This window comes from Felis catus, chromosome D2, assembly GCF_018350175.1.
Source record: "Felis catus isolate Fca126 chromosome D2, F.catus_Fca126_mat1.0, whole genome shotgun sequence".
Lineage (NCBI taxonomy): Eukaryota > Metazoa > Chordata > Mammalia > Carnivora > Felidae > Felis > Felis catus.
The window spans coordinates 61798581-61825287 of NC_058378.1; the positions used below are offsets into that span (position 1 = coordinate 61798581).

The 26707-nt window shown below is 52.0% G+C and overlaps 1 protein-coding gene across 8 annotated transcripts in view; it reads right to left on the minus strand.

Annotated features, from left to right (window-relative positions):
* SH3PXD2A (SH3 and PX domains 2A) overlaps nucleotides 1-26707 on the minus strand; it is a 243177-nt gene that overhangs the window by 106916 nt on the left and 109554 nt on the right. For 7 of the 8 annotated variants that reach the window (XM_045040633.1, XM_019813773.3, XM_011287436.4 and 4 more), the window contains 2 exons: nucleotides 15663-15739; nucleotides 5435-5526 (listed from right to left, as the gene is read on the minus strand). In XM_045040633.1, coding sequence (XP_044896568.1) covers nucleotides 5435-5526; nucleotides 15663-15739 — 169 coding nt within the window. Of the gene's footprint in view, nucleotides 1-5434; nucleotides 5527-15662; nucleotides 15740-15905; nucleotides 16019-26707 lie in introns of those variants that run through there. The other variant, XM_045040632.1, reaches the window with a different exon arrangement.

The following is a 26707-nucleotide window of genomic DNA, read 5'->3' on the forward strand; positions in this document are numbered from 1 at the left end:
GGCTGCTCTCTGGTGACGGGAACCTAAGAATGAGGGCAGGGCCGGTGGGCCAGGTGGCTGGAGAGATGGAAAGGCAGGTCACAGGCCTCTGCAGGGGCCTCACGGGGCTGGACCTCTTCCTGCCGGCTAGACCCTTTCCAACAGGCATGCGCTTCAACCCAGGGGTCTGCGGACAGGCCTCGCAGAGGTCCCTTTGAGAACCTTTGGGTTCACTCTTTCAACTGGATAAAAATTTAAACTCGTAAAAAGAGACATTTGTTGGGTCATGTGGTTGCCTCGGCCTGAGTCCCGCCAAGCCATCTAGGCCTGCCTTAGCTGCCCTTTGCCATCGCCGACACCACAGGGGAATCAGAGCACGGGGACCCCACTGCTTGGGGGCCTCCTGTGCCTGTGGAAGCCGGGCCAGGCGACACCTGGCCCCCCAGCCCAGCAGGGCGTCAGTCCTCACACAGCAGGTCTGTGAAGAGCATGTGTGGTTCCAGGCCTGCCAGGGCAGGCCACGTGCACAGCGTGCACAGCCAGGGGTCACTTCAGGCACTGCAGGGGTGCCAGGCACAGCTTCCAGGAGGCCAGGCTCAACTGGTTGTCAGAGTTAAGGCTCAGGACCACCCGGAATTGGAATTCGTCCTGCATTGAATGCCCTTGAGCTCCAGGGGTGTGTCTTTCTCTGCCTCCTTTAGTATTTGGTGACTAAGGCTGTCCCTACCCCAAGCCGGCCACACAGCTCTAGAATCCACAGAGAAGAGCCTAAGAAACATCATCACTAGCTTCTCTTGCCCACTCCTGCCCACTCCTACCCTGGGGCCATGGGCTGGGGGGAGATATGCTCAGCTCCCTCCACTGGTGGGGCGGGGGTGACAGGACGGTGCCTCCCATTCCCAGGCACACCTGTTGGAGGCCTGCCTCCCCTGCCTCTCAGCTATGTGGCCTGGGGCATGCCACGTACAGCTAGGGCCTTTGTTTCCATATCTGCTAAATAGGGATAATAGTACTGACTTCAGGGGTGGCCTGAGATTTAAATGAGACAATATGCAGAGTACAGACGAAGTGACCAATCAGGCTAATGTCTTCCTTTTCCTTTTGGCCCCACCATTAAGACACACATGCATACACATGTCTATGTGCACATGTACGTGCGTGCGCGTGCACACACACACACACACACAGGTGTGTGTGTGTGTGTGTGCGCGCGTGCGCGCGTGCATGTTCCTATTCAACTGCTGGCTTTCCAAGAACACATCATCCTTGGAAAGAAAATAATTGTTCAAGGGGCCAAGGCCCGTCTCCACCTGCCCTGGCTGGGAAGGGACCAGGAGGGGGCGCTGCTGAGGAGGTGGCAAACCTTAGGAGCCATGAGCCAAGTGACGGGTTCGGGACACGGTTAAACGTTGCAGCCTGGAGCCAGCCTGCCTGGGGTTTGAATCCTGGCCCTGCTGCTTGCCAGCTGGGTGACCCTCGGTAAGCTACTTCACCTCTCTGGGCCTTGATCTCTGTAAAATCACGTCGCAGTCGATCTCCCGTGTAAGACTACATAATGAAGTCTGGATGATGGGCCTTGCCTTTGGCAGGCGTTTTCTGAGCACCTGCTCTGGGAGCTGGGGATGCGGCATGAAGAGAACAGGTACAAGTTCCGAGTCTCCCGGAACCGACATCCCCGTGAGAGGGAGCGACCGTAACTGCAGTGAGGGAACAGAATGTGGAGCAGAGGAGCAGCATGGTCTGATGCATCACTCCTTCTGCGATGTTGAAAAGGGACCATCGAGAGCAAGGACAGAAGCAGGGAGGCTGGGCAGGAGGCAGAACCCGTGTGAGGAACGGCGACAATGTGGTTCCGGGTGGCAGCAGGAAGACGGGGAGATGTAGTCAGAGTCTGGAAACACTCCAAAGGCAGTGCCCGCCTGATGCGCTACGTGGATGGAGGGGTGTGACGGGAAGAGATGACTCTAGAATAACGCTGGGGTTTGGGGCCGACAAGGCAGTAGTGCATGTCAGTGTTCACAGGAGGAGGAAGGACAAGAGCTGCCCTCCTGGAGTGGCCGCATGAAGACATGACACCGCTTTGGCCACTCTGTGTCGGGCTCTCCTAAAGTGTCTAGAGGGAACATCCTTTCTGTGTGGGGCTGGTGGTCTAGCAGTTTGGGGAAGGACCCTTCTCTCGCCCAGAGAAGCCAGTGAGCGGCTGGGGATCAGAGCCCAGGGGCTCAGGCCTCTGCTCCACCTCCCCCATCAAGGCTGGGTTGCTGCAGCCTTGCCTTTCCAGCAAGATGGAAAAGGGACACAGTCGCCCCACTCCAGGCCCTGTGAACACTCGAGGGCCCCTGCGGCAGCACACTTGAAAGAGGCAGGGGGTTATCTGCAAAATTCCAATTAAATCCACAGGCTTTGATAATTTGATAAGCCACTCTACAGTCGCCCCTGAGTCAAAATACACTGTTACTTGATCCTGTGTTTATGTTTCAGGACGGAGGGGGAGGTGGACTGCGGTCTGGGAAGGTGCAGGCAGCTCTCAGAGAGGGGGGTGCAGGCACTTGGCTGATAAATCGTCAGCCTGTCAGGCCAGGGTCACCTATAGGTCTGGGCTCTTATGGCGAGCACAGAGTGGACTGGAACGTGAGTCTCTTGGCAGGTCCTGGAGGCCGAGCGGGACCGGGGAGGAGAAGCCCTTCAGAACTGTCTGTCCATAGCTGACCCTACTTCCTGAGCCTCAGGTCTGTCTCACAAGGGACGGCTTCCAGGCCATCTCTTGCCAGACCGGCTGTGAACCAGCCCAGGTGACTAGCACCACCTGGAGAAAGACGCCGATAACCCCACTGCCATAGTGACTCGGAGGCAAATGCTTTATGACCCCTTCCTGCAAAAGCCAGGCTGTGATCTGTAGGGTGGAGTGTGCACTGAACCACATTCCATTCTGTTCTACAACCTTCCATGGATAAAACTGTTGAATACTTCCTACGAGCCAATAGCACTGACCAGGTTATCTTCCTACATTTGGTATCCCTCTAAGCCCTCTTCACCGTCCCATGAGTTCTACGTCGTGCTTTGGAGATGGGAAAACAGAAATACAGAGAGGTCGAGCAAATGGCCGGAGATCATAGAACCCTGAGTAGCAGGCTCTGACCCCAGAGCCTGGCTCTGCAAAGCCGTGCCCACTGCCCCCCCAATGCACAACTGTCTCCCCAAGCCCAGTTTCCTTGAGGGCTTTCTGGAGATGGGCACTATTGCCAGGAAGAGGTGAAACAGGACGAATTTATTTAGCTGACTGGCAGAGAATGGGCTTAGGGGTACGAACGAAAGGCAGGCTCAGCGATTTTGTGGTGATGCAACTGCTACTTCACCCACCAGCAACGATCCCTCTGCCCTCCTGTGGGCACACAATCACATGTGTCTCCAATGACAACCACCTAGGGAGGGGCATCTCTTCTCTCCCCATGGAAGGACAGAGAACAGAAAAGGAAGGAGAGACTCTGTGAGACCATCACAGCAGGGGAGCAGCAGGGCCAGATAGACCAGGGACACTGTTGGCGCCTCAGGAAACTTCCTGTCCTGGGAGAGTGAGGAGGGCTGGGGCAGGAACACAGAGAGGGGAGGACAGAGAGGAGCACTGAGAGGCGTCAGGGCCATGGTCCCCCTGACCCCTTCTAAACCAAGGAGGCAGGTGGGAAGGGTGGAAAGAGTACAGGCCTCTGTTTGAACCAGAAAAACCTGGGTTCAAGTTCGGGCTCCTGCTGTGAGTCTCTGTTTCCTTATCTGTAATGTGGGGATGAGAATATATAAACCCTTATGAGCCTGACGTATAGTAGGTATGGTGAGAGCGATGCTTCTCCCTCTGGTGAGAACACACATTTCTGTCTCATTTTGTCATTTACAAAGCTCTTGCCCAGCCCTCATGTCATCTGAATTTTACTGATGAGAAAAATGGGGCTCGGGGAAGCCATATGAGTGAGCTGCCTTGCAGTTGTGTGGCTAGGAAGCAGCAGAGTTGGGGTGTGAACTCAACACTGTACATCCTATTCCCTGTGGCTTTCAACCAGTCTACCCTGTGAACAAGTCACTGATGAGTTTCTGATGGATTGTAGCATTTTCTTGTTTCTTAAGCCCACTGCAGCCATCAGGAAGGTGGCTTTTGTTGGGCCAAGCCTCTGGCCTGGGTGGCTTTTTCGCCTCCAAAAGGGCCTGGGCCATTTTAGGCTCTTGGTCTTATAGTATGACTGAAAAGAGAAGGGCCCCTTTAGGCAAGACTGCCATGTGTGGGTGTGCAGGCTGTGCACTTTACAACCTCCATGGGTGCCACTCACAGAAAATGCAGTAAGTGGTGCCCCTGGAGCCATGTGACACACACCCCTGTCTTCAGGCTTCCCCTCCCCATCACCAGATGGCCTCCTGCCTCTTCCCACCTGTCCTAGATCATTCCTCCATACCTTTCTTTCCTTTCCCTCTGTTGTACCCACCCCATCTGCCTCTCTGCCACTCATCCTGGTACTTTAAGATTTTAGGGGAAAAAAGCTATTGAACAAAGGGATCTCTCAGCACCCCCTTTGGTCCTCTCCCCACCCTCTCCCCTGGACAATATTTTCCCTGCTTGCCCTCTTCTGCTCACCTGCTCCTGGGCAGAAACCAGATTTCTCTCTCTACTGAGAACCTACTCTGGTGAGGATCTGTTCTGAGCAAGAGAGCGTGGCCGTCACAAGGGAGTCTGGTCATGTATGTGAGAAGCTAGCATGACTGGGTGGGTCATCTTAAACACCAGACCCAGAGCAACCTGATTCCAGAGAGAAGAGAGGGAGATCTGCTTGGTTCCCCATTCCTCTCTAAATATGGAAATACCAGCCAGCACTGGGCCACTAGGAATCCAAGAGTTGGGCTCAAGCCTCCTGCCTGTCACATCCACAACCAGCTGTGTGACTTTGGGAAAATCACCTAACCTCACTGGGCCTCAGTTTCCTTCTCTGTAAACGTGACTACTAATGTCTATCACAAACTAGCCCAAGAGTTATTCAGCGGGTGAGTTTTCAGCCTGGGCAGCACATGCCTCCCCCCGCCCCCTCTGAAGGCCTACATTTCATTTGGGAGCTTGGGAGCATCAATAATTAAGAGCAATGACTGCTAACCCTGGGCATCTGAACAGAGGGTCCATTATATTTTCTTTGATCTCATCTGTTCCTTACAGTAACCTGTGAGCTAGAGTTTGCAGGAAAACCTGCTCCCCAAATGCACAGACAGCCCCACTTGTCAGCTCTGGGGTAAAGGGAAATGAGGAGCAAGCTTGGGCAACAGGGAACAATGGTCTTCATACCTTTGGCCCATCTCTCCCCGGCCTGGTTGGCCTTGCCAGCTCCCCCTTTCCTTGTGTGCCCACATCCTGAGCCTCTCCAGCCTGCCCTCAGCTTTAGCCCACACCTCAAAGCACACAGGAGATGACTGAGCTACCACTTACTCTTTTGGGGGGTTGACATCCTCTGGTCGGGCCTCAAAGAACCGAAAGACTTCATCACACTGTGAAATGTGGGGAGGCAGTCGGACAAGTGCCTGTGGAAAGATAGGAAGAAAGGGCATTAGGCCTGATGAAAGTCAAAAGCAGGGTCAATTCAGTCTGACGGTGACGGCACAGGCTCCAGGCCTGTGCCGTGGAAGACACCGTCATGCAGCCAGCCACCCAACCAGACGACTCATCAGCGACTGAACTAATCAGCTAACATGAAACAACTCTTCATCCATCCCATCAACTAGCCAACCAGCCAGTTAATCCACTAACCAACTAGTCAACTAATAAAAATAATCAGCCAACCCCAATTAATCTATCAACCACCCAGTCAACAATTCGACCAACCAACCATTCAACTAGCCAGTTCACCAACTAAACAACCAGCCAACCAAGCAAATCACAATGACCATTGAGCCCTAGGTCTCAGAGCCCTCGGAAGCCAGTCATTCGGCATGAACCCTGAAAGGATTCCTTCCTGCCCAGAGAGTCAGTCCAAGATCCTTAGCCTGACAACCCAAGGGCTTATTCTACCAGCCTCCTCTCCTACCAGTCACATTCTGGACACGGCTGCTAGTCACAGCCCCTAAATACTGACTGCACAATTAATTATTTCATGACAAGCGGATAATTCTACCAAGCGCAACAGGGTGCTATTACAGAATCTGATAGGACCCAGGAAGATTAGCAGAGAGGAGGGGGGGCGGTTTCAGGAAAGACTCTGAAGCTGAGTTCTGAAGGATGGGTAAGAATTAACTGGTCAAGTGAGGGTGGTGAGACCAAGTATAGTGGCTCCGTGGGGCCTGAGCGCACTAAACGAGGGGAGAGGGACCACCAGTCTGGTCCAGCAGGGCTTTGTTTAGGATGCCTGGCAGAGTGGTATGAGCTGAAGGGGTTGGAAAGGCTTCTTAGAAGAGTGGCCATGAGCTAGCGAAGAGGTATGTGCAGTATTTGGACAGGCAGAGAGGAGAAGGCAGCCACCGTACAGGGGTAAGTGTCCAGGTAGGGGCATGCACCAGCTGTGAGCCTGTCACCCAACAGGGCTGAGAGTCTGCTGCTGGAAAGTGAGGAGTCACAGTCAGAGGTGATCAGAGTTCCTGTTGCACACCAGACCAGCACATACTGCGTACCTTGCAGTCTGGGGCACCCGGGACCCCTGACCTGCCCCAGTCCAACGTGGAGGCCGCGGGGGAGCATGAGACAGGTGAAGCCCTGCTCCTGGCTACTCGATTCAGTATGCAGAGAAGACACTGGAACGATTCTTTAGCACAAACAGATGGGAGAGGTTGCTCCCAAGGCAGGGCTGAGGGACAGGGCCAAGGGAACTTTGGGATAGAGCCAGGAGAAGGGAGAAGAAAACTTGGGATGGTGTTATTGCAAAGCATTCAAGTGTGGCATCGAGCAGTAGGCATCCCAGCATGACGGCCCTTTTTGATATCATATCCACACCTGGGCAAGATGAGACAAGACCTGACTATAACACTCTGCAACTCACAGCTGTTCTTTCTAGAGGCCAGGGCTTTCCAAGGGTCTCTAACAGATCACACGCCCATGAGCAGCCAGGAAATAGGAAAGAAGGGAAATTAGCATGTAATGGGCAACTGCGATGCTTCAGGCACCGTCCTAAGTCCCTTGACTCCAATTATCCAACAAACAGGGAGGGCCTTTCAGTGCGTGCCTGACATGGGGCTGTGTCCGGTGTCACAGGGATGAGCCAGACACAGCTTCTGCCCTTGCAAGAGCATGTCTGACGAGGTGTCACTCCATTTTGTTCCGGAGGTGGACATCACTGCCTTTGTTTATGACAGGGACACTGAGACTATTCTGCTAAAGTGCAGAATGAAGCCCTGTGCTCAGGAGGTAGAATCAGTGCAAGTTGCCCCAAAGTGTTCAGGTTTTCATTTCAAATACGTGGCATGTGCTGTTTTCTCCCCCAGGAAGGGTAGAGGGAAAGGGAAAAGATAAACTGAGGAAGGCGAGAGAAAGAAAAAGAGAGACAGAGACAGAGAGATGCAGGGAGAGAGACAAAGAGACAGAGATAGATGGAGAGACAGACATACAGAGACATAGGGAGACTGATACGGAGAGACAGAGACAGAAAGAGATGGGGCGGGGGGGGGGGGATCAGGCCTGTGCACGGCAAGGGCCCCTGGCAGGAGAACTTAAGGGCTGGGCTAGGCAGGGGGGAAATCATTACCAGGGACCCAGGCTGTGTGCACACTCGCTGCCAGGGTGACCTCCCTGAAAGGAAGAGGGAAGGGAGCCAGGGCTGGCTTCCAGCGGGCCCGGAGCGCCAGCACCCTCCCAGCTCAGCACGCTGCCACCCGCCCCCGGCGCAGCCCCTGGCCAGCCACGGCTCGCGCCGCCCCAGCAGCGAACACAGGGGCTCTTCATGCTGACAGAGACCGGCATTCCGGGGCCAGAGGACGTGTGGGCCGTGAGGGCTTCAGACAAAGAGGCCTTTTGGTCGAACCACCGTGGCATCTTGACTGAACAGAGAGCCCCGAAGGGAGCCGCATGGAGGGCTCATCCTGATTGCAGGCAGACAAGAGGCTCCCAGCTCAGCCCAGCTTCCATCAGCCCTGCCGCCAAGCCCAGATCTGCCAAAATTATCTGGCAAGAGAGCTAGGTGCTGAGCAGTCTGGCCCCCGAGGCCTGGGCTGCCAATCACTGCCAGAGCCGGGAAACCCCCAAATCCAGCCATTCTGAGAGGAGCAGGTGGGGGCCATACATGGGTATTTTCAAGGGCACCACCCAGGCCATTGAAATGCCAATGCCATTGGGCATTCAGGATTTATGCTATGGGTGGTTAAGTCAGGGCCTCAGGGCCACCCAGACATGGGTTTGAGTCCTGGCTCTACCATTCATGGGCTGTGTGGTGCTGAATGCGTTACTGGCCTCTCTGAGCTCAGTACAATGGGTATGACATGGCACCTATTTGTTAGGAGGCTAGGTGAGATTGTAACTAGGAGGAGCCTAGCACAGTGCCTGGCACTGAGTAAACACTCGGTAAATTTTAGTTGTTGTACTGTTGTCTTTGCTGCTATGTTCTCTAGATGAATGGAATGATGCATACTAGAAACAACACAGGAATGGGAGTCAGGAGACCTCAATTCTAATTCCAATCCTGCCCTTATATACTTGCCCATGACCTTGGGCAGCTCACCTCACCTCTCTGGTTGTCATTTCTTCTAGGATAAAGCAGACTAACTCTGGAATCTCAAACTATCTCAAGGAAAACCTGTTGGGTGAGGTAGAGTGATTCTGTGGGTACAAGTGAAATCGTGCCTTGTAGATGGCCCACCTTGGTCTTAGAGATCACCATGTTCATTAGTATAGCAAAGGCTCTGAGAAGTCCTGCAGGGAAGAAACCTGTAGAGCTTTGTTCAGATCAGCATTTACTGATAATCATGGCATGCTGAAGGATTGGCTCATGTAATCATCACATTAACTCTAAGAGATGGGTATGACTATGATTTCAATTTTAAGGAGAAGCAACTAAAGCACAGAGGTTAAGTGATTTCTCAAGGCTGCACAGCCAGTAAGTAGCAGAATTTTCAATTGGGCCGTCTGAGTCCAGAGCCTGTGCTCCGTCCGGATCTAGTACTGCCTCCAGCACTACCCACAGGTCTCTGACCGTGGAGCAGGTCCTCCAGCGATTCCTACTGACAGCCCATCAAACACAGCTGGGACAAATCCAGGCTACAGACATTCTGAAGTTTCTTCCATCTCTAACAGTCTGTGGCTCCAGCACTACAAACAGCACCATTATTAGTGAATTCGGTGTCTGACCTATCATTCTATGTGACTGAGCCTTTTTTTTTTAATTTTTTGTAAATTAAAAAAATTTTTTTAATGTTTATTTTTGAGACAGAGAGAGAGAGAGAGAGAGAGAGAGAGAGAGCAAGTGGAGGAGGGGCAGAGAGAGAGAGAGAGAGAGAGGGAGACAGAATCTGAAGCAGGCTCTAGGCTCCAAGCTGTTATCACAGAGCCTGATGAGGGGCTCAAACCCATGAACTGTGAGATCATGACCTGAGCTGAGGTCAGATGCTTAACTGACTGAGCCACCCAGGTGCCCCTAAAGTTTTTGTTAATGTTTATTTATTTATTTTGTGTGTGTGTGTGTGTGTGTGTGTGTGTGTGAGAGAGAGAGAGAGAGAGACAGAGACAGAGACAGAGAGACAGAGAAAGAGCGCACGCATGAGCGGGAGTAGGGACAGAGAGAGAGGGAAACAGAATTTGACGTAGGCTCCAGGCTCTGAGCTGTCAGCACAGAGCCTGACACGGGGCTTGAACTCACAATCTGCGAGATTGTGACCTGAGCCGGAGTTGGACGCTTAACCGACTGAGCCACCCAGGCGCCGCCTGACTGAGCCTTTCTAATAGGACTCTGATTCAGGTTAGGTGGGAAGAGCTGGAATGAGTATGACCTCACAGCCCTCAGCACCCAGGGAGGGGGCAGTGCCCTGTGGGGCTGTTTAGAGTATGCAGGCCCCTGTCCAATGTCGGTTGAGCTGAAATCAGTCCCTTTTTGACCTTGCCATCCTGTGGTCCAGGGGGTCCGTGAACTAGCTGAGAGCAGATATGGAGAAACAAGGCAACGGAAGGAGTCAAGGGCAGGGGGTGCCTAGGAATGGGGGAGACCAGTGAAGACGTGCTGAAGAGCCACCCAGGTGTGCCACCAGCCCGTCCCTCCAGCGCCTCCCTTCCCCAGTCCTAAACTGCCCTGAGGTCTCCAGCTCCTGGCCTGTCCCGACCATTTTCTGGGAGCCAGTGACCTGGGCCACCATTTGGTACCATGTCATCATTCTAGAAGACACGGATTCAGATAAGGGAGAGGGTGGCTGCACTGCGTGCCTCTGAGACCGCCACCCAGATGCTGCGGCCACAAGCCTGGTTTTTCAAGTGCAGTGGCATGCGAGGGGGTCCCAGGCAGACTGAGCTCAGACCCGCTTTGAAATGACCCAATGACCCCCTTCCATGAAGCTTGCCACTCTGGGTAATGTCTGCCCAAGGACAAAAAACAAACTTCTGCATTTGGCAAAACAACTGTGGATGCCCTGCTATTTCCATGGGATCAAACATTTTCCTCTTTTTAGGAGCATCATTTTGATTTCTTTTTTTAATTTCAGAGAGAGAGTGTATGAGCAGGGGAGGAGGGGTAGAGGGAGAGAAGGAGAGCATCTTAAGCTCAGCGTGGAGCCTGACGCCTGAGAGTGGAGCCTGATGCAGGGATCAATCTCATAACCGTGAGATCATGACCTGAGTCAAAATCAAGAGTTGGACACTTAACTGACTGAGCCACCCAGGTGCCCCAGGGGCATCATTTGATTTCTAATCAATGTAAATCTTCTGGGTAAAAGCCCAGGGACTTAGGGTCGGGTGGGGGTGTGACACAGGGGGCTGGAGTCCTGCCCATCTGGCCACACGCCCACTCTCTGCCCCCATCCCCACCCCTGGGCTGCCTCTAGCCTGCCTGGAATGTTCCTCCTGGATCTCTGTCTAGGAAGCTGGGAGCTCATAGAACTTCTCTGAATCAAACGCAGGAGTTCTCTTTTTGAAGGATGTAGCCGCAAATCCTTCTGAAATGGAAACAGCATCTAATTCGTAGCATTTAAGCCATTTCACAAGGGATCCTAGTACATTGGGGCTTCGGGGACATGTCACCGTCCTCACAGGTTTCCTCTGCTTGTGTGTGATCCTTGCATTTTACCATCAGATACTGTATGGACACCCACATGAAGCCAGGCTTCCTGCTTGTTACTGAAGACACAAAGATAATAGATGTGGCCCTCCAGTTGCTCCCGGTCCAGAGAAGGTGGACACACAGAAATCACCCTCCTACAGAGGATAGGTGTGCTGCATGGAAGCAGGCACAGAGTTTTCTGGGGAGTGGAACAGCAAGGGTGGTTGGCTTTCCCTGAGGAGTCAGGAGGCTTCTAGGAGGGGCATCATGGGAGCTGAATGCATCTGCAGGAAAAGGACTAGCAAGGCCTGGGCATGGCAGCCTAAGGGACTCTGGCCAGTTGGGAACGGCTGCACCTCTGGCGGACTGGCCTGCAGAGCCTTGAGGAGAGGCAGGTGCTGAGGCCTGAGCAGCACTTAGAACGAGCCCACAGAGGGCCCAGCCAAGCGCCCAGAGGTTCTTGTGGGCAATGGGGCTCCCCTGAGGGTCTTCAAGGAGAAAGGGACGTAATCAGCTTTATCCCAGGCTGGAAATGCTTTGCCTGGGTCTATCTGGGCCTGTGGAGATGGAGATATTCTACCAGTTGGGTTCCCCCAGAGTACCAGCCCACGTGGGAGGCAGGAACAGATCAATCTTCGCTCTCTGCCTCCGTGTCCCCATCAGCAACACTCCTGACCCAGGCTAGCCCTTAGAATGGGGCCCATAAGAACAAAGTCTCCCTGTATCTAGGACTGAGTATACCAGGAAGTCTCAGTGCTTCTTAAAGGCATGTGTTTTGGTTGGGACATGAACCTTCCTCTTTATTAAGGTGAGAGCCAACGATGGGCCAGGCATGGTGGGAGGGAGATGCCTGGGACTAAGAACCACGTCCCAGAAATAGCCTCAGTTTTCAAATCTGGGAAGTGGGAATAAAAATGAATGAGTCTGATAGATGTGGAGGATCACGTGCAGAGATCTTTACCTCTTCAGGGGAGATCCTGCCTTGTCCCCCTCCCGCAGTCTGACTACAACCAACCCTTTATCCCTCCCACAAAGAAAACCATTGATCCTGAAAACAAGTCTATCTTGGATGGTGGAATAATAGAAGCAATCTCAGCTTTTTGGGCAGCAAAAAAAAATTCTAGTTGCACCCACCAGGAAATGGAGACTTGTATAAACGTCATTACCATGGCAAAGGGTGAGTTGATCATTCTCAAACACTCTCTCTCCCTGCCCCCCACCCCACCCCCTGCCCTGGGATATTTATTTTATCCCCTAGACAAACACTGCAAACATGTATTTCACACGCAGGAATGGGGTAAATGGAGTCACTTATAAAACTGTTAGTCGGAGCCCCTAAAGTATAGCTCTCGCTTGTTAGTGAGATGAAAGTCGTCGACGTTTTGAGGCCACAGGATCATTAAATATTAACCGCATAACCATGTTGCCCATTAAATTAATTTATGGAGCTAAAGAAATGCCTTTGGAACCCCTCTTGATAGACACCCAGCCCTCAAGTGCCACATAAAACAATCACCCGACTGGTGCTCGGTCAATTTTCCGTGACGCTCATCCAATCTGCCCCATATATGTTTAAAATTAACACTGAGATTTGGGCTGTGAAACCACCGTTGGGCAGAGGGACTGGCTGGCCGGCGAGGGCAGGGAGCCCGAAGTCTGGGGAGGTCTATTGCGCGGTCAGACTTTCCGCGTCTGAGTCCTGGCACAGGAGCTGGCTGCTCTGTGCACAGAGCCAGCTTCACAGTTTTGGGTGCATCTGAATGCCCAGCAAATCCCAGACTGGGAGCCCGCGTTGGCCAGCAGTCCAAGGAAGATGCTGCCCAGCCAAGCAAAGCTGCATATGGAAACTGGAAACAAAAATCCCAGAGGTTCCCAGCAGTGTGTCCAGGGACAGACATAAACGAGGGAACGGCTGGCCATGCAGCAGACTGCACATGGCACTGACCATGGAATTCATGGTGGGGGCCAGTGATGAGGAGTGACACTTGGATCCTGAGTGGCCACAGATTGGACAATCGGGAGGCAGAGCTGTGAAGCACGATGCTGGGTGGCAGTGGCCATGGACCGTTGCTGGCTTATCTATCCCTAATGATGATTCCAAGGTCATTTCAAGGTCTCAGACAATTATACCACAGGCCCCAGCTTTCTAGTTCCGAAGAATTAAAGGCTACTTCTGCACTGCCCTCCCCCTCCCTCCTCCGCCACCCCCTCCCTCCACCCCCCCACCCCCCCCCCCCCCTTTCTCAGAGTAAATTACAGCCTGTGAGATGGCTGGCTGCTTGGTGAACCCATGACATTCCTCTTTGCTGCCTGGCTCTGTGCTAATCAGGTTAGGAGGCCCCTCCTCTTGCAGACTCCACTTAAATGGCTCCCCCGGCCACCAACTGGGCACCACTGGGGCCCCAGAGCCCCCCCTGAATCTCATCCTGATTCAGGAGTCCTGTTCAAAGCCTGATCCCAGGAGATAAGATGTTATCAGTTTCCTCCTCCGGATGGCCTAGGATACGGCATTTCCACTGCAGATGCCTCGGGCTCCACCAGCTCCAGGAGGCTGAGGCTGATGTGAGCCATAAATCCCCAGCTGGGAGAGGCCTCCCCCCCCTCTGCCCCCTCCTCCATTAGCTTTGCCCATTTATTTAACTTCTTGGGAGAGGAATAAAGAGAAATAAAAGCTCGGGCGGCAGCCATCAACTGAACTGGAAATGGCAACTGCTCTTTAAAGAGAAAAATGAATATTGATCCGAAGAAGAGGAGCTTCTCGTGTCAGACAATTCATCAGCGGGAATTCTCTTTAGGTTAAGGCAGACAGTGTGACCGAGTATAATTGGCACAGTCACAAAATGGAAACCTGGGTTGATGGAGACTATATGGGAGTGTTCGTCTTCCTACGGGCTTGGGGACACCAGTTAATACCTTTAGCAACTTGATTCTTATTTAAACATTTTTATTGCCAAACGTAGTGTTTCTGAATCGTAAAACACTAGTGCATCAAGGGACTGTGCAGCACCAATGCCGTGCAGGGACAGAGCATTTCAGAAGCGACAAACACTATGATACATATTCTCTTGTGCAGCGCCTTTCGTGAACTCTGCAAGAGTTGCCTTTACCCTGGTTTCCAGAGGAGGCAACCGGGACTCAGAGAAGTAAAGTAACTCGCCCAGAGTCACAGAGCTAGTGGGGGGTAGTGGGATTTGGTCCCAGCTCTTCCCGTCCTAATGCCAGCATTGTAACTATCCCATACTTGCTTCTCCTCAAGGGTCTTGAGTCAGACTCCACAAGTTTCACTGAACTAAGAAGTCCCATTTCCATCAAAGCCAGTGGTAACAGTGTATTGTTCGCGTCTTTTAATAATAATCATCAAAAGCCATCGTCTCCTGAATGCCTCCTCTCTCCCGGACACTGTGCTGGTGCCTGGCCTGTGCCTGCTCCTTTCATCCCCACGACTACCGTCTGTGGAGCCACTGTCCTCCTCCCTATTACACAGGTGTGAAAATTGAGGCTCTGGAAAGTTAAGTGACTTGCCCAAGTTCATGCAGCTAGTGAGGGTTTTGAACCCAGGCAGCCTTGCTGTCCAGAGGTCTGGTGCCCAGGCCGTTTTCACTGCCGGGATCCTAGGCTCTAATCAAAGTGGAAAGAGGAAGGGACTCTGTTTCATGACCCCGTGGTCACTCTCCCATCTGTTCTTTGGCATTGGCTGTTTTTTTTTTTTTAAGTTTATTTATTTATTTATTTTGAGAGAGACAGAGACAGCAGGAGCAGAGTAGGGAGAAAGAGAGAGAGAGAGAGAGAGAGAGAGAGAGAGAGAGAGAGAGAATCCCATGGAGGCTCCACACTGCCAGCACAGAGCCCAATGCAGGGGCTTGAACTCACAAAACCGTGAAATCATGACCTGAGGTGAAACCAAGAGTCAGACGCTCAACCGAATGACACCCAGGCGCCCCTGGCAGTGGGTGTTTTGAGGCACCTGCACACATGCACCTGTGTGTCTGTGAGAGTGAGCGCTTGCATCGATAAAAACGTGTGCACAAACATCCGTGACCATCAACACTTCTGTGAATAAACAAATATGCATTTCCGATATTTCAGATACTATTGGAACTCAGAATGATTCCAACAACGTCCTGAAAGGAATTCACAGAAACAGTTCTCCTGTGTCAAGCAAAAAGTCCCATACAGGATCCCTTCAGCAGGAGACCCCTTAACTGAGCTCCCGAGCGGGTGGAAGTGATTTAAAATAGTGTTTTGTAAACATGGACATGTCCCAAAAGAAGTCTCAGCTGTGATCCCAAGGCCCATGTGCTCCAGGGGGTGGCCCAGTCACGAGCGACCCCTCCCTGAGGGACAGTCATACCCACCCCTCTGGCCAAGAAATGCCAGGTGTCAGGATGCATCTGCTAAACCACAGCCAAGAGTTTTATACAGATGGCTCTCCTTCACAGATGGACAGACTCTCTGGCATACGGACCGGCCCCTCCCCGCCTGCAGACGCACCCTTACCCGGCAGTACTCGTCGATGGGCTTCAGCCTCTTCACAGCTACGTCCCGGATGTGGCTTCTCCGGAAGAGGATTTTGCCTGGAAGAGACACACGCTCGTGAGCCGGTTGATTCTGGGGAAGGCTGCCATGGGACCTGGGCCACCTACACTCATTCCCCTCTCCCTCAGCTTCTCAGCATTTTAGCTGGCTACCAAGTGCCACCACCTCTGCCCATTGTCAAGAAAACAAGAGAGGAGCAGTCACCTCTCCCAGGGGGTAGGAGGCGCCCGAGGCTGAGGGCCCAGGACCTCTGGGGCCCAGGAGCAGCCCCAGAGGCTGCCATCTTGGCCAAATCACCTTGTCTGGGTCTAATGGCAGAATCGATGCCCTGACATGGGTGTGGCTCCCAAGTGACCTCACAAATAAATACAAAGGACGGCCCAACCCACACGCCATGTTTGGTTTTCAGGCCCATCCCTCCTTGAGAAATCAGCATTCCTTCCTGCCAGTCAGGCAGGAATTCCTATTCTTAGTTTAGGTGGGTGGCTATTTCCAGGGCGGGCACAGGCCAATGCCAAGGGAGCACAGCTGCCCCAGCCTGACTTTTCTCCAGCCTCTCTGTACACACAGCCTCCAACAGTGCAGGCCACTGTGCAGATGGGCTGGTACACCCCTCTGCAGGTATGGGCAAGGCTTACAGGAAAGGCCAGCCCCTCAGACTTTCCCAGCAGGCTCTTCTGAGCTTGCTGAATTCAATTTTAACAACCAGATCAATGTATAGTCCTTTTAAGCCGGTTCAGTTCAGAGTTTGATCTCCTTGGTCTGACTTTCAAGTCCTGACACAGTTAACATTTCTATGCCCCATGGCCATCGATGTTGAGTCAATGCCCCTTTCATTGTTTTTAAAGTTTATTTATTTTGAGACAGAGAGAGAGAGAGAGACAGAGAGAGAAAAGACAGCATGAGCTGGGGAGGGACAGAGAGGGAGAGACAGAGAGAATCCCAAGCAGGCTACACTGTCAGCGTGAAGCCCGATGTGGGGCTTGAACTCATGAACCATGAGATCATGACCTGAGCTGAAACCAAGAGTCTGATGCCTAACTGACTGAGCCACCCAGGCACCCCCAATGTCCCCTTTTTAGAAGGCCTTCCTTGATTAGCTGAGCTAGGAGCAACTTCCTCTTTCCAGAACATCCACATACTTTGTCCATTCCTAAGTTACTCACCTCATTCTGCTGTGTGTTACAGATACGTGTGAGCCCCCTTCCATCAGGGGCCTGACACATCCTAGGATACACACAACCCAGCCCATGGCTGTAACAAACATCTGTTGTTCAAGTCTGCCCAGTTTCCCTCTGGAGAGCCTCCCTCCTCCATTCCCGGTCCCTGGGGTTTTCTAACCACACCCCCTGGCAACAAGAGTAGGCCCAGCCTACTGGGCTGTGACCCAGCCCAGCCAAACAGAATCACAGTGATTGGCTCAGAGATGGGCAGGGGACCCCATCTGGGCCAATGAGGGTCAGCCCTGAGACTTCTGCTGGAGGCTTTTTTTCTCCCACAGTTGCTAAGCTGGCAGGATGAAAGCCTGAAGCTTCTAGGGGCCATATTTATTACTGTCCGAGAAGGAAACCTACTGAGAGAAAGGATCTGTGCCTGGAACGAAATAGGGGCTCAGTAAATGCTTCCTGAATGGTTCAAAAGCAGAGCAAAGAGAAGAACAGCAGATTCCTTTGACATCATTTGAAAGCTGGATATAGCTGTTTGGAACCCAAGGTCTACCTGGTACTTTTCATATGTACGAAGCAATAAAATCATTTTTTAAACTAATCGGAGATGGAGTTTTACACTTGCGTTAAAGGAGTTCTAATTAAGATAATTGCCATTTCATGTGAACAGATACACAGACTGCATGTCAATCCACTGGAGTTTCTTCTATCCGGGCCCCAGGGAAGTACGAAGCATTGCCTTGGTTTAAGTTGTTTCCCCGGTGGCACCCAGAGATGAGGCATGTAAGTGGTTTATTTGGGAGCAGATCCCAGAAGATAGCAGGAGGGGAGTGGAAGGGAAGACAGGGAAGGGAAGGAAGAATTGCCCAGCCAGTTCACCCCTATGGGTAGCCACAGCTCAGGTCTGTTGGGGATAATATGGACTACACCTCAGAGGTATCCTAACTGAGGGTGAGGGGTATTTGTCACCAACTTCCTGCTTGTGAACATCTGAGAGTGCCAGGACATCTCTGGCACTTCCCGCCGAGTACGCTCCTGTGGCTACAGCAAAGCTCCCAGTCCTTCCCATGAGCAGCCTCTAGAGACAGAGGTCAAGGGCAGTGGACCTCGGAAGGCTAGAGCCTGAGTTCCTGGCCACCAGAAGTACTGGTCACCAGCCCTGCTCCAGTCGGACCGGGGAGCATCTAACTCATCTTATCATGTGTGACTTGCTTCCCATTTGGGCCCCTCATCCCCCCACATCAGATGTGACCACCTCCTTCCTCCCCTTGGCACCCACACCCCACTCAGCACGAGGCTTTGCATACAGCAGGCGCCCCATAGGTACTTGCTGACCCATTCACTTCCCTCTCCTGGACTGTCCCTCAAGCTCTCTTTCCTCCCTTCCTCTCCGAAGCCAGGCAGACAGGCCATCTCCCCGTCAGAGGGACGATGCTGTGCAGACTGGACAATGTCATCAAGATAAATCGGCTTTGCCACGTGTTCCTTTTGAAAGGAGATAAAACATGATTTATCAAGACACTGGAGACAGCTTCTTTTCCTTGGAGGAAGATGTCACAGATCTGGTATTCCTGGCCTCTGTGCCTCCTACCCTTTTTTGGTTGCCTGTCGCTTTATCGCCTGCGTGCCGCGGGAGCATATGCGTACAGCCATGGGGACAACATGTGCAAATAAACGCATAGCGTGAGGAGGCCTGCTCTCGGGACTGACAAAACGACAGAACTCCCTGGGTCAGGGTTTCTGAGCCTTCTACCTGAGCCTCATACATCAAGAGCTGGAGATCACGCAGTCCCAGTGACGCCAGTGGTCAAATGGTAGCTCGCAGGAACCTGCAGGACTCGTCTATGCAGCACAGGAAACCAAAGGAGAGACCACAGTAGGGACCCGGGCCCACAGACCTGGCTCTGCCATGCGCTCCTTTGAAAGGAGATGAAACACGACTTATCCATCCTCCAAAAACAGCACTCCTGCCCTTTCTCATCCTGGCAAGGGACAGAGAGGAAAGGGAAAAGATGGCAGACAAAATCCCTCCGTCTCCAAACAAGCCCCTCTCAAGGCTGGCCAAACCCCTGAGTCTGGTACCCCTGAGATACACAGATACATAAAATACACAGATCACATAAGATCACCTGCAGAGATCACTTGATCCAGCTGCAGACAGAACCGCCATAAAGCAAATAGTTGAGGAAAAGTTAAGGCCTCCACACGGTGCAGAAGACTGGCAGAGGGGGGGATGGGGGTAGGTGAGGTGGGGAGATAGGTGGGCTCCCACTCACATGAGTACAGGAACCCCACCTTGCCCCTCGTGCCCACTCCCTGCAAATGAGGCCACTGTGCCTCTGGGACCCTTCACAAAGATCGTGGGTCTGTTGCTCAGGTGCAGAGTCAGAGGAGAGTTTCTGTACAAGCCATTTCCCGGCTGATTTTTTGGAATCCCAACAGGGTTTCTCTCCTTCCCGCTGAAATCCTGACAGGAGCAACGTTTTCTTTTCTTGGGGCTTTGGCACAAGCGGCAGAGGGTAGGAGGGGGAAAGAGGGAGGGAAGATCTGGAAGGGATTCTATGGTCTTGACTTCTCTGTTAGGAATCCAAACCGCACTCGGAAAGCCAAACCGGTGACTGTATTAAAAGGGAGAGAGAAAAAAAGGAGCAGGAGGAAAATCCCCATTAAGGAAGCCGAGACCACAGGGCATTGAAGGCCTCTTGTAAATGTAATTCAGCCCGTTTATAGCTCCTGCCAGAGTCTTCAAAGCCATGCAGACACTGCCCCAGAAATATGATAAGCATCGTAAGGAAGATTACACACAGGGCATAAAATAGACCTCAGGACATAACTCACTCCTGAAAGTGGAGAAGAAAGTTGTCGAGCCTGACAGGGTCCAAGCACATAAGTGTCGGTCCCTGTTGCTGCTGCTTCTCTGGGCTGGGCTGAGGAGGTGGGACCAGCAGAAGGAGCAGGGGCCTTGGCAGGAGTCCTGGATTCAAGTTCTGCCTGGGCCACAGGCTGGCTGAATGACCCTGAAGCAGGTTCCTCTGGATTCTCATCTGGAGACCAAAGGACTGTGGCTTCATGGCTGCTCCCTCTAGAAGTCCTAAGATTTGCACAGCGGGCATGGTGGAATTGAAAGGGGCAGAGGAGGGGCGAGACAAGCGGTAATAGTAGCCAAGTGCTTACTACGTGCTGGGCACAGGCTAAGAGCTTTTCATTGGGTTCTCTCACTTAATCCCCACCATGACTTTGAAGCAAGTAATTTTATTATCCCTACCTTGCACAGGGGATGGTGGCTCAGAGAGGACTGTCCAAAGTCACACAGCCACTAAGTGGCTAAGTTGAGATTTCAACCTGGGATTTTACAGCTCACATAGTAAGAGGGAGACAGAAGGCAATGAATCCAGAGAGGTCTTTGGGGTCCAATCAAGTGAGGCCTTGAGAGCCATGGTGAGGACTTAGGATTTTATTCTGCGTGTGATGGGAGCATTACTAACATTTCCTCCATGCTAGGTGCTCTGCTATGGTCTAGGGATCAGCCGCCTTGGGGGATGACTGAGAACTACGTAAACCATAACCATGGACGGTGGGACACGCCATGGTACACCACCCACATACAAGCGGTCCTCCCAAGGTCTCTGCCTACCAGATACAAATGACCCAGTGAACGAACCAGCAAAGTGGGAAGGAGCGGGAAGCAGTGTCTCGTGGACTTTGGGAAGAAAGAGCTCCCTGAAACAGCAAACCTCCCTGTCCTTCCTATCCCCCCACCCCTGCTCTGGTTGGGTGGGTATCTGCCACAAGTCAGTGGGCATCACCCGAGGGAGATCAATCTTTGCCCCAATCCCCCGTGTCGCCTGACCTTCTCATCGGCAGTGTCCACTCTGAGCCAGGACACACAGCTGGGGCCTTGACTCAGGAAGGTCCCCATGCTTGGGTGGCAGAGGGATTTCTTCCTCCCGCCCAGGACACTATGCATGTAATGAGGCATCTCAGTGGTACTTGATGGGTCTTAGTAATTGGCACTTGCTTCTGCAGAATGAACTGTTTCAAGAAGTTGAGAGATGAGGACATGGCTCAGCCATGAAGAGTCTGGCAATTTCCATGAACCAGGTATGTGTTCCTACAGATGGGCAAGCACCCATTGTATGGGGGGCGATTTGAGAGCGTAGTCTCCAGAAGTAATAGGAAAGGACTAGTCTCAGGGCCTCTTTTGGTCTGTCCAAACTGATGTAATCTTGGCAGCCTCTCCTCGTCAAGATTCACAGTGTGTATGTGAGCACGTATACTTCCTCAAACGACCCCCTCTTCCTTGCTTTTTCTGCCACCTGGAGTGCCACCCATCCCTCCATCACCATCTTGATGCTCCAGGTGCTAAGACCGCAGTGAACAAGACAGACGGGGCCCTGCTCTCAAGGTGTTTACATTTAGATTGGGGACAGGATGTGCATGGACGGGACACAGGATACAATTTTCATATCTAGTAAGTAGTTTGGTTACACATATGTGTCTCCTCCCATCTCTAAAAAAGAATAAAAAGGGTAATGGGAAGGGGCCTGCCTAGGGGGCAGGAGAATTCAGCTAGTGGTCAGGGAAATTCGGTGGAGACTTTGAGGAGAGGGAGCCAGTCATGTAAGGTTCTGGGGCAAGAGTGCTCAGCCAGAGGCAACTACAGAGCAAAGTTGAAAGACTAAAGAGAGGCCATGTAGCTGTGTTGTAAGCCACAGAAAGGAGTCTGGTGTTCTTTGAAGTGCCTTGGGCCTCCTTCTCCATCCCAAGGCCTCCTCTATGAAGCCTTCCTTGAATGTCTGTCTTGCCCTCCTTGGTCAGCCTCTAGGACCCTCCGGCAGTCACCCCACTCTTGCCCCTGATCTCTGCTGTCCTGGAGAATTTGTCAGGGAGTCACCATCCCAGGGCCCCCTCTCACCTTCCCTAGGGGTTCCTAGATACATAGGCCACCCTGGCCTCCCAGGGTGCAGATCCTCTCAACCCTCCCCCTTCACGGCCGTCCAGAGAACCTGGACCATCACAGGGGACTGGCCTTAGAAACAGGAGAAGCCACAGCAGGCCCAGAGGCCCCAGAGCGCATGGTGCAGAGGCCTCATTCTCCATGAACAACGCTCCCACCCGTCTAATTGGATCTAAGGACAAAAAGGGAAGGGGTGCATTAGTCTCCCAGGGCGGCTGTAACAAATTACCATAAAGTTGGTGGCTTAAAACAACAGAATATATTCTCCCCCAGGTCTGAGGCCAGAGGTCTGAAAGTGCCAGCAAGGCTCTGCTCCCCCTAAGGCTTTAGGGGACAATCCACGCTTGGCTCTTCCAGCTTTCGGGGGCTCCAGACATTCTTTGGCTTGTGGCCACCTCACTCTGGTCTCTGCCTCTGTCTTCACACGGCCTCCCCTCGTCCATCTGTGTCTCAAACCTGCCTGTGCCTTTCTTCAATAAGGACACCTGCCTTTGGGTTCAGGCGCACCCTAAAGTCAGGATGATCTCATCTCCAGATCCTCAACTTGACATCTGCAAAGACCCTTTCTCCAAATGAAGTCATACTCACAGGTTGGGGGTTAGGATATGGACATAGGGGCCGCTCTTCAACCCGCTACAGGGGGTTATGGTGACGTCTACAGAGTTGTCCTGACTCATGACAGTCTTGTATCCCTAAACGGACCGCAGTCGCCCTGAGGGCAGGGATAACTTTCTATACTCCTTCTGTCCCTGGCAATCCCTGGCACTGAGCGAGTGCCATGCATGTGGGTGTTGTCTGATACCCTCAGGAAGGTCAGAGGATTGTCTGGAGAGAGTGGGTGGAGAGTCTCTGGAGCTGTCAGCGGGCAGGCAAGCTCTGTGGGTCAGAGAGCCGACTGAGTGGAAAGGGGGTCCTCTCTGGCTCTGCTGGCTGATGCGGCACCCAGGAGAGCCTCTTCTTTGCCAAACCAATTTGGGGAGAGAAGGTGAAAAGGTTATTGGAGGAATCCCCACCCCTGCAAAAAGTGACATGTATGTATGCTCATGGGGTGTGCTATGGTCTGAATATTTGAGCCCTTCAAAATTCATGTTGAAATCCTAATGCCCAATGTGATGATATTGGACATGGGGCCTTTGGGGAGTGAGATGGTTTTGGAGGAAGAGCCCTCACAAATGGGATTAGTTCTTTCATAAAAGACACCCCCACAGACTCCCTGTGGTCTCCATCATGTGAGGACACAGTGAGAAATCTGCAACCAGACCCCCACCCGAACACCCTGGTCTCAGACTTCCAGCTTCCAGAAGTGTCGGAAATAAGTTTCTGTGGCTTATCAGCCACCCAGTCTGTGTGTTTTTTGTTACAGCGGCCCGACCAGACTAAGACAGAGTGATAAGACGCAGGCAATGCCTGTAGGGAAGAAAAGGAATAATGAGCTTCCACCCCACAGCTCTGGCTTAGAGTCTCGCATGGCAGGCATCTGTGGGTTTGCCTGCGAGCGTCTGTACTGCAGTGTCCTGGGCTTCTTCTGAGGAGCAATCCCTCCTTCATTCTCAGGCTGTGTGAGTTCAGTGGGGCTCACTTCACCCCAAACACCTGGAGTTACCAATCTGTATAGTCCAGCCATGGGCGTGTGACCCAAACTGGTCCAAGGAGAATCGGCCTGGGACTTTTGCTGGAACTACCAGAAAGAGAAGTACTTTTTCCTCAGGGGCCCCTAACTCACACACTGTGAACCCCAAGTTGCTAGGAAGTATCTTTGCAAATCACCACCACCATTTGGGACAGCTTCTCTGGGAATGAAATTGCCAAAGAAAGCAAAGCTGAGAGCTAGAGAGATACACGATTTGGTCACCTACATCCAGCCATGCCTGAAACCACTACCCTTGAAGTTTTCAATTACGTGAGCCAATAAACTTCCCCATTTTTCTTACACCAGATTGAGATGGATCTAGTCCTTGTCACCGAGAGGTTCCTGATTAGTACATCTGGCCCTGCCATTTACTGTTGTGTGATATGGGACAAGTCCCAACCTATTTGAATCTCCGTTTCCTCAAAATGCAAAATGGGCACAGTAATGCCTAACTCAGAGGATTATTGGGAGGAGTCTATGAACTGATGTACAAAATCGTTTAACACGGAGCCCAGCCCATCACAAACGATGAGCAAATGGGATGTCTTATGAGCTGACAATCCAAGGTCACGTAGGTGGGGTAGCATGGGGCGTGGGCGTACAGCCTGGTCCCGCCCACCTCCTCACTGGCTGCTTGGGATCTGAGCAGTATAGTGTTTCCCTGGCACCCTCTGTCACTTATCTTCCCCACCCGAGGCCAGATACTAGCTCCCTTCAGCCTGTAGCAACCTTTCCTGATTCAAACCCCTGCCCCCTAAAAACACTGTGTCTCCCACGCAGTTCCCATTTCTCTCCTTTGGGACGCTCTTCCGTTAGTCCAATGCAGAGAGCAGAGAGCAGAGAACAGAACACACAACAGAGGCAGAGATTACTTACTGGACCCGGCCACCTGGGGGCGCTAGGATGACTCCCACAGGCGAGCCTCCCACACGGCACTCTCCGCCCGATCTCCCACAGGCTCAGGGAAACACTCTTGAAAAAACCCAGGGGGCTTTCGCCACAGATGGAAACCTTAACTCCTCTTGCAGCCACAGCATGCTTACAGTAAGAACCATCACATCCAGGAGAGAAAAATGATTTTCCAAATTCTGATTTGGAGGTTCCCATTCCCCAGTGCAGAGCCAGTCTTAAAGGAACAAAATCTTTTATTCCCCCATCCTCAATGGGGCCCCATGGGATTTATGGGTGTCTGCTACAAAGAAAACACCTAGTCCTGGCACATCAGAGGTTTTAATACATCTTGACTGAATCAAACAGAATTGAAGGCTTTTCGAGCAGCCTTACAGAGCTATGACCAGAACAATTTTTTCTTTCCTTTAAAAAAATTTTTTTTAATTAATTAATTTTTTTGAGAGAGAGAGTGAGAACAGGGGAGGGGCAGAGAGAGAGGAAAAGAGAGAATCCCAAGCAGGCTCCACACTGTCAGCGCAAAGCCTGGTACGGAGCTCGAATTCACAAACTGTGGGATCATGACCTGAGCCGAAATCAAGAGGCGGATGCTTAACCAACTGAGTCATCCAAGAGTGCCCCTACCCTTTTAAAAAATTTTTTTGTTTTAGCTTTCCTTCCTTTTTTAAAACTCCTTTCTTTTTGAAGTATAATACACACACAGAAAAGTGCACATGCAGGTGTATAGCTCAATGAATTTCACAAATGGAGCCCACGTAGGTAACCAGGGCCCAGGCCAAGAAACAGAATCACCTGCATCCCGGAAGACCTTCGCTACACCAGAGAAGATTTTAGCTGGGGTTTGTTGGTACTTCTACACTAGTATGGATGTTGAAACTCCAGCCTGGGTGGTATGTGTCACAGAGAAGGGGGCACTGACACATTCATTGTTTCAGTGGCATTTACTTTTATTTTCTCCAGACTTACTTAAAAGTATATGCTTTATGATTTGATTCAAGTTGCAGCAAATTGAAGGGCTCAGTGAGTCTCGATCCCTGGAATGAAGTCCCTTTTCTGTGAAATGTGAACATACTTGTATTAATTGTTGTCAACAAGGGTAAATGCTTACCTACAGCATTAGCTTTGGGAAGAGCCGTGTTCACAGAAACAAACCCTCTGAATTTGTCAGCTTGTTCTCCCTTGTTTGGAGAATGCCCAGGGTTGGTCTTTGGCCCTGATATAGACTGGAGATACTTCATTAGCTATACGTTCTCACTTTGGAGAGAACGTATAGTGAGCTACACGTTCTCACTACACGCTGCCAGACAAGGGCAGCTCAGGTCTTATGAATCACCTAGAAGGTAGCCGGCATCTAGGGATTCCCAGTAGATATCAAATTAGGGAAGGATGTTGGCCACGAGAGCACCATGGGTTGGCAGGAAATATAGGCTGGCCCAGCGCAACCCTGGGAGGTAGATAGAGCATTGTGGATGACCTCAGACGTGCCAGATAGCTCCAGGGAAGGGAGAGGATTTGGGATTAACTATAACAGTGCTTAAAGTGGCCACACTTGAGGACAATTGCCACTTGGATGCCACTGGGGTTCCTTAAGGCAAAGGCTGTGGTCTCATTCAGAGCTCAGCTTGGACACGGCTGAGCACAGCCTAGAAAGTGCTTGGTAAACCGGTGTAATATGTATACTAATGGTGGGCCAGGTGGCAAAGGCAAAAGGCACTGGCCTTCTCAGCCACAGTCATACTGGTCTGATTTCACCTTCCAGCTGTGTTTTCCTATTCCTGGTCCAGTGAGAAGGTTAAAAAAAAAAATCAAAATCTAGGACCATTCATCTGCCAGCAGTAGGATCAGAGGGTGGGTCGCAGAGGGTGGGTCGCCTTTTGAACCCGTGTCCTGGGGCCATAAACAGGTGTGAGAGAGTGAGCAAGTGGGGAAGGGGCAGAGAGAGAGAGAGAGAGAGAGAGAGAGAGAGAGAGAGAGAGAATCCTAAGCAGGCTCCATGCTGTCAATGGAGAGCCTGATGGGGGGCCTGATTCCATGGACTGTGAAATCGTGACCTGAGCCGAGATCGAGTCAGAAGCTTAAGCAACTGAGCTACCCAGCACTACGCCCCCCTCCCGCCATTGTCCTTTCTTTTAAAAAAAAAAAAAAAACTTTTTTCAACGTTTTTTATTTATTTTTGGGACAGAGAGAGACAGAGCATGAACAGGGGAGGGGCAGAGAGAGAGGGAGACACAGAGTCGGAAACAGGTTCCAGGCTCCGAGCCATCAGCCCAGAGCCTGACGCGGGGCTTGAACTCCCAGACCGCGAGATCATGACCTGGCTGAAGTCGGACGCTTAACCGCATCA